Genomic DNA, 12315 nt, shown 5'->3' with positions numbered 1-12315 from the left:
ATTTATTCTGCCATTTGAGGCATAATTGTATACAATAATTTTCATTCAATAAGCACTTATTGAAATGTCACTGAGAACGATTTGTGAAAATAGCTAGACCATATCAAGTGGTCATAGAGGAATTCTATATTGGAAGTTATAATCACTGTAAAGATGGTGAGTAATCAAGTTTCTAGGTAGCCAAAGAAGGGAAAGATACCTTATTACTACCCCTAAAAAAAGGTGACCCAGGGTCATCCTGTATATCACCTTTCCCATTTATATAATTTTTTATAAGATACACTCACATCAAAGGCATCTTTAATGAGAATGTTAAAAGAAAATGGATGAGTTTTTACAAGCAATGTTCTGCAGTAAACTATACTTTTACCACTATACAGTTAACTGTTAGATATATAGGATTTTTTAAAATCCCACTGTTCTTATAGTTTGTTGGTTGTAAGCAGTCACTTGGTTCAATTAGAGTAAAACTTTTTTTATTTAAATTTATTTGTTGTAAGTATTTTTATCACTTTCTAAATCCCCTGTATTTTTTCTTTTTCTTCTTTTTAACTCAATTTTCTTTTCAGTCCTTAATTCACTCCCTCTAATGTCTCCCTACTTCCCACCTATTGAGAAAGCAGAAAAACAAAACCATTACAAATGTGTACACAAATTTATACAGTATCTATGTCCTAAAATAAGTTTTATTCTACACTCTGATTCCATCACCTCTTTATCTGAAGGTGGAGAGCATGTTTAATGAGTCCTGTGAAAATGTAATTGGTTTTGTTGTGTTGATCAGAGTTCCTTACTTTTTCAATTATTTGTTTTCATATTATTGTTGCTCTTGTATGTTTTCCTGGTTGTGCTCACTTCATTTTGCATCAGTTTCATGCAAGTCTTCCCAGAATTTTCTAAAACCACTGCCTTCAAATTTCTTATATTCATATTCATATTATCATATTCTTATAAACTCAAATTCATAACATTTTATCAGGACATATACCATAATTTGTTCAGGTAGTTGTTCCCCAATTGATGTGACCTTCTGTTTTCAATTTTTATCATCATGAAAAGAACTGCTATAAATACTTTTATATACATTTACTGCTTTAAAACATGTTCACTTTTCTTTTTCTTTGGTCTCTATTAGGGTATAGACTAGTAGTAGTATCATTTGGTCAATAAGAATGCATAGTTTAATAGCTTTGGGGGCATAGTTGCAAACTGGCTTCCAAACTGGCCAGACCAGTTCACAGTTCCCACAACAATGCATTGATCTGCCTACTTTTTTCCCCACAGCTCCTCCAGAGCTGTTTTTTTTTTCTTAAAATTTTCCCCACAGCTCCATTTTTCTTACTTGTCAATGTTAAGCAATAAAAGAAATAAACAAAAAACTTTTCATACAAATTTGGATAGTCAAGTACAAAAGTACTTGTACAAAGTATAAAAGTACTTTGTAGAAAATTATGTATAAAGTATGAAAGTATAAAAAAGTATGTCTCTATTTTAAGTCTTTCTGGCAGGAGATGGGCTCTATATTTCAACTTTAGTATACAGGGCTTATATATTTTTCATTTCATTGATCAGAGTTATAAAGTCTTTCAAAATTGTGTTTTTCTTTACAGTGTTGCCATTGTATAAAATGTTCTCCTAATTTTACTAATTTTATTTTGCAAAGCTACCAGTTGATTCTTAAATTATCCATTTCATCATTTGCTATGGCACAATAATATATTACAATTTGTTTGGCTATTCTCCATTACCAAAACACTCTCTTAATTTCCAGTTTGGGGTCTACTAAAAAACGCCAAACTATATTTTTTCTAAAAATGGATCCTTTTGTTCTTTCTTTGTTGTCTTTGGGTAATAGGCCTAATAATAGAAGAAAACTTAAAGACATTCTTTCAATAACATATCTTTTGTACATGTCAAAATTATTCAAGAGTACATAAAATATGTAACTACCAAGATGAACTTGTTTAACAACCTCCTGATTATAAAATATCAATAAAAAATGATATAGGAAGACATCAGTTCACCAAAGGTTATCTACCACTGGAATGTAGGAGATCCAGTGAGAAGTTTAAATGGAATAAGGATTTCCTATGGATTGCAAAATGTACAGTATGGTCTTATATATAGATGACATTATGCTGAAACATTTCAGAAACCCTTAAATGGAATCTGTAACAACAACAAAAAAAATTGGTCCCAAGAAAGATAGTGAATGAAAGATGCCTTTTGTTATGACTATGATAGGTACTTGGATGGACAATCAACAGGTGAGTCAGACAAACAATTGACAAGTTAGTTGATCAAGAAATATTTATTAAGCATTTACTAAATGCCAGACATCTAGTTAAGTGCTCATGATAAAAAGAAAGGGGGAAAAACAGTATATGTTCTTAAGAAGCTCACATTCTAATGGAGAAGATAACAAGCAAATAAATGCATTCAAGACAAGATAACTTGAAAATATTCTCAGAGGGAAAGAACAAAGATTAAGGAGATCTGGGAGAACCTTCTTCCAAAAGGTGGAATTTTAGATGATACTTGAAGGAAGTCAGGGAAACCACATGGTAGGGATGAGGAGGGAGAGTATTCCATATCTGGAAGACAGACAGTGAAAACATATCATCAGGAAATGAGTATCGTATGCCAGGAAAAACAAAGAGGTCAATGTTACTGTGTCACAGAGTATGTGGAAGGGACTAGGGCATAAGAAAACTGAAAAGCAGGAGAGGGACAATATTGTGAAAGACTTTGAAAAACACACAGAAGATCTTAAATTTTATTCTGGAATTAATAGGGGAGTGACTTGGTGGTACAGTGAATAGAGTACCAGCCCTGGAGTCAGAAGGACCTCAGTTCAAATCCAGCCTCAGACACAGAAAAACTAGCCATGTGACCTTGGGCAAGTCACTTAACCTCCAAAAAAAGCAAAAAAAAAGGAAGAAAGAATAGGGAGCCACTGGAATTCATAGAATGGGGGCATGGGGATAGAGGGAAAATGTGTGAGACTAAGATTTCAAAAGAAAAATAATTAAGGGTATGAATTATGTAATGGGCTTGATTGCCTTTGGGAAATGTCAAAATTCTTTAATATCTACAAACTTCTCCAAAAAATAGAGGCTTCACATTTTCTACCAATATTCTACCAGTGAAATATGACTATAAGTAGTGGGAAAGCTATAGTGTCTGAAGAATTGCAATAGTCCATTGATAAAGATGCAGAGTGATTGAGAGTAGGCCACAAAACATTATGAACTAGGAATTGCAAAACAGAAGTGCAGTAAAGGAGTCATCAAATAAATGAATAAAAAAGATAAATTGGAAACCTGGTGAAAGCAAAGGGGGCAATCCATAGTTTTCACTGATATTTGCAAAATGTCAAGAGAAATCAAGGAAGGTTCCCCTGTTTATTGAGTAGGTCTCCTATGAATATCCACAGTCAATACAATTAGAGCCATGTGAATATGTGATTTTTTTTGCTTTTTTTTGGAGGGGGGAAGGATGGGGAAATTGGGGTTAAGTGACTTGCCCAAGGTCACACAGCTAGTTAGTTTTAAATGTCTGTGAATGTGATTTTTAAGCATTTATTGACCTCTTACTGTGTTTTATCACTTTTCTGGGAACTTCAAGGCATAAAATAAATCCCTTGATATCATTGACATCTAACAGGGAAGACAGCATACATGCTTAGAAAAACTAGAGAATCAAACCCAACCTTGATATAAGAGATGAAAAGTAATCAGAACATAGCTGGGATATTCAAGGTACACTTCTTAAAATGAGTAGGTGTCATACCAGATTTTGAAAGAACATCCATGCACAGTAGAGAATGAGTCAGTGGTGACACAGGTTAGGATTAAGTGATGCTGAAGCTGAAAACATTAATAACAAATGACATTTGAGAGCCAAGATGGTGGTGTACAGGCAACAACTCAGCTGAACTCTCCCTTGCCTTCAATTCCCCTTCAAACAACTTTAAAAGAATGCCTCAAATCAAATTCTGAAGCGGTAGAAGCTTGGGGTGAGGTGTTTTTTATAGTCCAAGACAGCTTAGATCAGCAGGAGAAGTCTGTGACACTGAGATGGGGGTAGGTCCAGTGTGTAGAACATTTCATGGCAACATCAGAAGTAGACCTTGGAGGCAGCTACAACAGGGGCATCTTCAGGAGCTTTCAGCCTACAGATGGCAAAGGGATCAAACAACTGGTCAGAAAGAAGTTACAGCAGACCCTCTGCTGGCACTAGGTGAAGAGCCTGGTTGAATTATCCATATGCGGCTCTGGGTCACAGTTCCAGGGCAAAGAGTAGCAAAAACATTTACAGGCAAAGAGGCAGGCGCCCTGGTCAGAGTTCAAGGGTGGAGAAAATGCTTGTGGTGACTCACAAGAGAGGCCCTGGTCTCAGTTCCAAAGCAGAAAGAAGCATTAATACTTCCAACTGCAGGAAAGCAGAGGACCTAGTCACAGTTCCAGGGCCAAAAGGAGCCATAGCACAGGCCAGAAGAGCAGGGACCACAGCTCCCCTCAGATCATACCACCTTGGAAGCACTGAAAACTTACAGATTCCAAGAACTAGCTCTAAAAACAGCAGCACAAAAATCTTGATTATATTATTCTCTGGAAAGGAAGCTTTATTATCTATACTTTTAAAAATTTGGAATGCATGATCAATGTTTATAAAAATACATTTGATGGAATGAAATACATATTCTTTAATAACTCATCAGAAATTGCCAAAGGTCATTCAGTTCTACTTATTCCCTCATTCCATTCATTTCTATATTTTCCTTCTTGTAAATCTTTGTTAGATTTACTCAGCTCAGCAAGAGAAATATTCAATTCTCTTACAATTATTGTATTACCCTCAATGGCCTTTTGTTATTCCTTTAAGATTACATAGAGGTGTAATTTAGTATATATGCATTTGTACATACTAGGTTTTTCATTGTGTCGCCTTTTGAATACTATGAAGTTTCCCTCTTAATCTTTTCTGACATTATCCATTTTTACTGTTGCCTTGATTAAAATCATAATCTTAATTCTGGATATTTAAAATGCCCTAAAATTTAATAGATTTTTTGATGAGTTCATCACTTTTATTTTTCATGTGTCTCTACTGAAGTTATATATGTGTGTATACATATATATGTATATACATGCATACATATATGCTCATATATATACATACATACATAAGCAACTGATTATTGGACTTTGGTTTATTATCCATTCACTTTTTTAATTAAAAACTTTAATCCATTCATATCTAGAGTTATAATCTGTTTTCTTCCATTAAATTAAATACTGTATCTTTTTCTTCCTTATCCACCTCTTTAAAATCAGAACTTAGTTACTCTGCTTTTGCTTACACTAATCTGTGCCTAGCCTTTTCTCTCAAACTCTTCAGTTCTACCACCATAGTAAATATCCCTTTCTAAAATCAAATTAAGTCTGGCTTATTAATCAATAGTGCTTGATTAGCAAGGGGAAAACACATTGTTGGGGGCTTATAAGCTAAAGTATTAGAACCAGTCCCTCAGGGCTTGAATGCTCAAGTTCTGGGAACCAGACTTGGTAGAGAGGAAGACTAGAACCTACATGAGCTACAAAGGTGATAAAACAGAGAGACTTAATTGGCTTGCTCAAAGTAGCATAACTAGTAAGGAGAAGAGTCAGGATTCAAACCCAGATCTTCTAACTACCAATTTAGTGCTTTCTCTACTATGCTATATTGCCTAGTTTGCAGCATGTAGCCAGCAATGATGTATAGATGAGAAGTGACAAAAAGTAGCATGGACACATGATCCCCAAATGGAGTTAGTAGATTATGTAGAGAGTACAAGAGACAATAGATTTGATATCTTCAATATAATAAAGGATTATGAGGAGAGCCTCAAATAAGGTCAATATAGCCTACATGTAGGAAAATACGAAGAACATAAAGCACTATTTAAATTGCAGTTTAATCTTTATTCAGAATTTTTTTTTGTCTTTTTTGCACCTTCTGTTGTTTGTTTTTCAGAATAGTTTTACTGATTAGAAAAGAAGGTACTGAGGCATTGTCATTTATAATATTGGTAGGAAGTTCAATAAAATCATAGATTGATCAAAGAATCAAATTTTAAGAAAATAGTTGTTATGTACATGTGAATTATTACTTTCTAACAGGGTGGGATATTTTAGGGACATTCAGTCTGGTCATTTAGAGAACACTTGGCAAATGATTAGGCCATAAGTGGCAATAATGAGCTCAGAATTCACCAGATCCTATCACTCATTCACTATTTATCATTTTGTTAAAAGGAAGATCTAAAACAGATCTGTTATTATTCCTCAGCTTCCATTAGAACTATTGCCTGTCCTGGGGGGGGGGGGCAGCTAGTTGGCTCAGTGAATAGAGCACCAGCCCTGGAGTCAGGAGGATCTGAGTTCAAATCTGGCCTCAGACACAATACACACACACACACACACACACACACACACACACACACAAAACTAGTCTTGTGACCTTGGGCAAGTCACTTAACCCCAATTACCCCTCCAAAAAGGACTATTGTCTGTCCTAAAAAAGATTTCACACATCCCTCTACCTACCTTTGAAATATTTCCTTAAGCTGGATGAGGTTTGATATTTATAAGGTCTCTAGCATTATTGTTAGCTAAGAGGAATGAATCAGAAGAAATAGGGCAAAAAAACCCAATTCTATCTAATCTTACAAGTGTACTTTTCACACTGGTTGAAAGAGAGGTGGTAATGATAATCACACAATGAGCATTTATTCTATGTTTACTACACTCCTGGCACTGTTATGTATCAGGGTGATTATACAGAACCATATGATATGTTCTCTGCCCTCCAGGAGCTTATGATTTAGCTGCAGTGGCAAAATTAATATGTATGAAGCAAAGAGAAACTGATTATTAAATTGTGTAATACTGTCTCTAAGTGTTATGGAAGCACAGAGAAAGGAGTGATTATTGTGAGTTGGAACAAAGAAGAAGTATATGATATATAGGCCCCCAAAGGACAAATGGAAGGATAGCCCTCCTCTGATGCCCATCACGCCATCTTCCTGCTTATATTACATTGTGTTATTCAAGTTATCTCATAAAACCCTCTTCCACTCCAATATGGGTCAATATCTAATACTGAGTTCCCACATATGATAAAAGAAAGGAGACAGAAAAGTAAGAAGAATCAAAATAAGGGAAATAAGAGGGATGGAGAAGGTGTAGTATGGACCCATTCCAAGCTGCAGAACTAATCTTTAATGCATTTTTTCAATCCTGAGAATTGTCTCAGAGATACCTTAAGTCAGTCAATTTCTCTCTTTCATTTAATTACTAATTTAGCACCCTTGAGTAGTCAAAGCACCTCTTTACATGGTCTATGTGTTGATGTATTTTGCTTGACTATACTTATTTGTTACAAGGGAGTTTTTGGGGGGTAGGGTGGGGTTAAAGTAATCAGAAAGGTACTCTGACGAAGAAAAAAGGGGGAAAATATCAATAAAATAGTTTTAAGATAGTTAATACTCCTCCCAAAGAATTTTACTTACCTAATTTTTACCTTTGGAGGCTGAGTATCCATGAGTTTTTAGTCAGTTGAATATCCCAACTTAGAAACAGGATGTTGTGAGGATGGTTGCTTTTTTAATTTTTTTTTTAGATTAGAATTGTTGGAGGATTTGGGGGAAATGGAGTGTTAGAATACTTTCAACTCTCCAAATTTCCTCCACAAAAAAAGATTGAATATCACCTCAAAGCAGCAGAAATAAACACAAGATAAAGCAATTATCCTCCTAAGACAATTTGGTAAGACCCCAGGAAAGACCCAACCTCCAGGGGCTGAGGTTCTGCCAGAGTGAAGTGAGAGCACCGGGAGGCCAACTTTGCAGAATTCATTAACAAACAAGCCCCGGGGGCAGCTGGGTTGAAAGGCAGACTCTGTTTTAGAAACTTTTCATCTCACTGACTGCAGGGGGAGTCTGCTCACTGAATAGGAGAAGACTGAAGGACCTTGCACTCAACTGAGAGATTCCAAGCACAGCTGTGCCAACCAGACGTGTCCTGGGTGGGGGCTGCGGGGAGAAGGAGTGGTGAGGGCACCTAGTGCACACCTCATGAGTGCAGTAAAGAGTGATGGGGACCCCCACAGGGCACTCACTTCCCAGAGAGCAGAGTCCCTTCTTCAGTTCCAGGGCAAAGAGGACAGCTGTGGTTTGCAGCCACCAGAGGGACAGGAGGGAGCAAGATCATTTGCAGGACAGCATGACCTGAGGCTCTAGTCTTGGTTTAGGAGTGCAGAGGAGAGCCCAAGGTTGAGCCCTGGGACAGGCCTCAGAAAATAACAGTAAGAAGGGCCCGAGGTTTGGGCCATTATTCCACATAATTTGGGACTACAACTTGATTACACAAATAGTTGCAAATAAATGAATAATAAATAAGTAAATGGATGGATAGATATAGATAGATAGATATAGATAGATATAATGATAGATAGATGGTAGATGGATAGATAGACAGATAGATGGATAGATATAGGATAAATAGATGGGTGTATAGATCAATAAATAGTGAATAAGCAAAGGAGAAGGTTAGTGAGGAAATATATTATATATATATGTATGTGTATATATATATATATATATATATATCCATGATTAATTGCGGTCTTCTTTAGGGTGGGGGTGGAGAGATGAAATAAAGTATAAAGTGCATAGCAGAGGACAAAATAAAACCAGCAAGGAAGCAAAGAAAAGATGGGCCACTTGAAAACAATATGTACTATTTATTATATAGGCTTTCTTCAAATCGAAATTTACTGCTTTATATTGAATCCTTTTCTGTGGTTTGCTGTGTACATGGCAATGTTTTTTTTTCTTTGCTTATTTTGTATTTAAGTTTAAACTAAAATGAATTATATTAAAAATAAAAAGGCATCTACCTTAAAAAAAACTATTAGAATTGTTGTCCTAAAAGAAAGAGAATAAATCTTAGAACTTGCTTGATGACTTAATTGATTGTTCAAACCTTATTAATTTTGTCTTTTGCTTGGCCCACAGGCACTGCTCTGCTACCTGTCGTTGCTTTTCCCTCAGAAGATTTCTATGTAAACTCTCACTATGTGATTCACAGCCTACCTAAAAAGGAACAAAATATCCTGTTCTATTTAGGACTAATGGCAACCTGCCTTGGAACTGGGGGAATAAGAACCATAGTCTGTCCGCCGAGTTCCTACAAACTTCAGGAGTATGAACCAAAGAAACTAATATCTTTTTTTACCTGGTAGGTAACTATACAGTTTATAACATAGAAATTATTTGGTCAAATACTGTTATTTCATGTAAATTTAATTAAAGCTTTGAAATTTATAGTTGATGGAGATCATTGTGGCCTTAATGCAATATTCCCAAAGTCATCTCAAACAGATATTAACTGAGCCATAACTTCAATGAAACATCATTATTCTTCTATAAAATGGGCGTGCATTTATTTTTAAAATGATGTTTCAGGACCTTTAATCAAAGAGATCAAGAAAATATATTGATCCATAAACAAGACATATAAATAAAATGAATGCTTTTATGCCAAATATTTGTATTTGTGACCTGGAGACCCACAAGTGTCTCTGGGGCTCTTAGCTACATCCAGAGTGTTTGGAATTAATTTTAATTATTCAAATATTGTTCAAACTCCCATTCCAGTCACATCCTGTTATCATTAGTAGTAGTAGTTGCACAGCAGCAGTAATAGGAGTGAAGATTTGAAAAAAATTTTGCATATATCATCTCACACAGTCCTTACAATAACACTGTGGAAAAGATGCTATTATGATCCTTGCTTTATAGATAAGAAAACTGAGGCTTAAAGATATTAGGCCCCATTTCACACAGCTAGTAAGCCTCTATGTTACAATTTGAACTCACTTCTTTCAGACTCTACGAGCAGTGCTGTCTGCAGGAGGCCCTTAGCTGGCAATATGTATGCATAGAAAAACAGGCAAAATATCATCATGAATAGTGAAGCTATATAACATAAGCAATGAAAGCATTCTTCATAGCAAACACATTGTTTTCATACAATACATAAGAGTGGATGTTTCCATTACATACCAAATACACATATGCACTACAATGAGTAACACTACATGAGCAGCTGCTTCTCTCCTTTCTCCTAAAAGATGATTAGTGATCTTGGTCACTGGACTAATAAGCCTGGCACTTTGACCAGGAACTCTTGGGCTCAGTATCCACAGACTTCCTTGCCAATAGACCTAATCTTGATCTGACTCAGACTGAGTATTACTCTCTACACACTCTTAGGTTCCTTTGGTCACTTAGGTGTCTTCAGAGGTAGACATCATATTAAAAGGGGGCTGTCCCTATATTCAGCCTTTACTTATGTCTGTAAAATGACTAAGGACCCCCTTAGTACCAGGATATACAAGCCTGACTTCTCTGAGAGAAACAGTTAGTATTCATGTGATTTCTCACCCAAATAGGTACCTGAATAGTTATCAAGTTCACAGTCTCTCTAAAATTATTGAGATTTCTGAACATGGTCTGCTTCTTATAATCCACTTGGTGACTTTCTTTTTTGTCTACTTACCAAGGAGTCCTTCTAACTCTCCAGTAGATGGTTGTGATGGATTCATTGTCTTGATGGTTCCCTTACCATTTTCTGGGGCTTTTTGATAGCTATATTTCCCAAATCTTTCAACTCCTTCAAATAGATGGCTTTCCATCACTCTGCTGTGCACCAAGAGATTCATTAGCAGAACTCTATTATATTGCTTAAAATCTTGGCAACAGACACAAGTATCATCCCATTGCTTTTCTCTATCAGAGTTTTTTTCTGGAGTTGAGACAACAACTAAGGCATCAGGCTTTCTTTAGCTGTCACTCAGTTGAGAACATACTGGTTGTGATTCTCTCCATCTATTCCATCTTCTAAAACTCCAGACACAAGTAAAAGGGCAGGTATGATTCTCACAAAAAAAAATGATCAAGTATAGTGGCAAGCCCATAGCATCATTCCTTGTAATGTTGTTTGTACATACTAGCAATTTCACATGTTAACTCCACTTGGCTTCTTGTTAAGATCTCAGGGTTCTCAAAATGTTTAGTACTGTGGAGATGAAATACTCAAGCTGTGGAATTCCCTGAAGGTGGGAAAGTGTGGCTCTAGACTTCTTGATTCCTATCAATGCCACTACTTCCTTAAAGAGATTGTTTATAAAATCTCTTTGGTGAGGGTGGATCCTGACAGAGAAGCCATACATAGAGAAGTATTTCTCCCACAACACCTTGACACTTTTAGAAGTTTTCTGGATCATTGTTGAGGGTTCCTGTGTATACCAAGTAAACTGGTCTATTACCACTAAGATGTTGCTTATGTTTTCCCTGTCTCCTTCCAGAGACAGAAAGCCAATGCAAACAGATTCCAAAGGCTTACTGGTACTTACAGTTTCTAAGTATGCAGCACAAATTGGCAGCACTTTCCTTTAAACATATTGAGCACATCTCACATTTTGCTGCCATTTGGGGCCAGTAAAATCTGTTTCTTACTAGCTCAATTATCCTCTCTTGACCCACATTCTAAAGTTTTAGTATAGTACTATCATGACCATAGGTTGAAGTACCTTGGGTACCAACAAGTGCTTATAAGTTAATAGGTATGAGATCAGTCAAATTAAGGTGCTCTCTAGGAAATGAAACTCGAACCCTTGAGAATCAGTCCCTCAATACCAGTCATCCAAAGACAACTGAGGCAAAGAAGATTGGTTCAAAGATATAAATTTTGCAAATCCAGGGGTCCACACTCTCTGATGGAAGTCTAAGATTCTCAGCTAGACTTTCATGTGACAAAGGTCCATTTCCCTGAATCTCACATAGCACCTTCATTCCTTGTAGGGGTATCGCCATAACTTACTCATGCAGTCCATGAGACACATTACCTACATTCATATTCATCTGCCCTGCCATATAGTTTGTACTAACTCATAGCAACATCCAACTTAACGGCTACTCAAAATATGTCAGTTCACACTTGAAACTGAATTCTATACATTGTCTCAAAATTTCTCAGGGACAATCCATTTCAAATCAATCAGTCAATAAACATTCATTAAGAACGTACCAGGAGCTTTAATTTGTTTATTGCTATAGTCTTCAGCTGGCAAATTCAATTGGTGCCACTACTCTTCCCTGTTTCTCCTGCTACTTTTCTGATTGTTCTTTCTCAATTTCTCTCTAAAATCCATGTCCAACCCTGTGTGTGTGTGTGTGTGTGTGTGTGTGTGTGTGTGTGTGTGTGT

The 12315-nt window shown here is 36.2% G+C and overlaps 2 protein-coding genes across 2 annotated transcripts in view; one reads left to right on the top strand and one right to left on the bottom strand.

Annotated features, from left to right (window-relative positions):
- Positions 1–12315, bottom strand: part of MGST1 (microsomal glutathione S-transferase 1) — a 359649-nt gene that overhangs the window by 160033 nt on the left and 187301 nt on the right. The window lies entirely within an intron of this gene.
- SLC15A5 (solute carrier family 15 member 5) overlaps positions 1–12315 on the top strand; it is a 145468-nt gene that overhangs the window by 1086 nt on the left and 132067 nt on the right. Inside the window, 1 exon segment of the mRNA XM_069106060.1 lies at positions 9062–9284. Coding sequence (XP_068962161.1) covers positions 9062–9284 — 223 coding nt within the window.

The sequence above is a fragment of the Petaurus breviceps genome, unplaced genomic scaffold, assembly GCF_028583685.1.
Source record: "Petaurus breviceps papuanus isolate PSGF00001 unplaced genomic scaffold, PetGlider_PUasm1.0 78, whole genome shotgun sequence".
In the NCBI taxonomy this organism is placed as follows: domain Eukaryota; kingdom Metazoa; phylum Chordata; class Mammalia; order Diprotodontia; family Petauridae; genus Petaurus; species Petaurus breviceps.
This window is presented reverse-complemented; position numbering and strand designations above follow the sequence as displayed.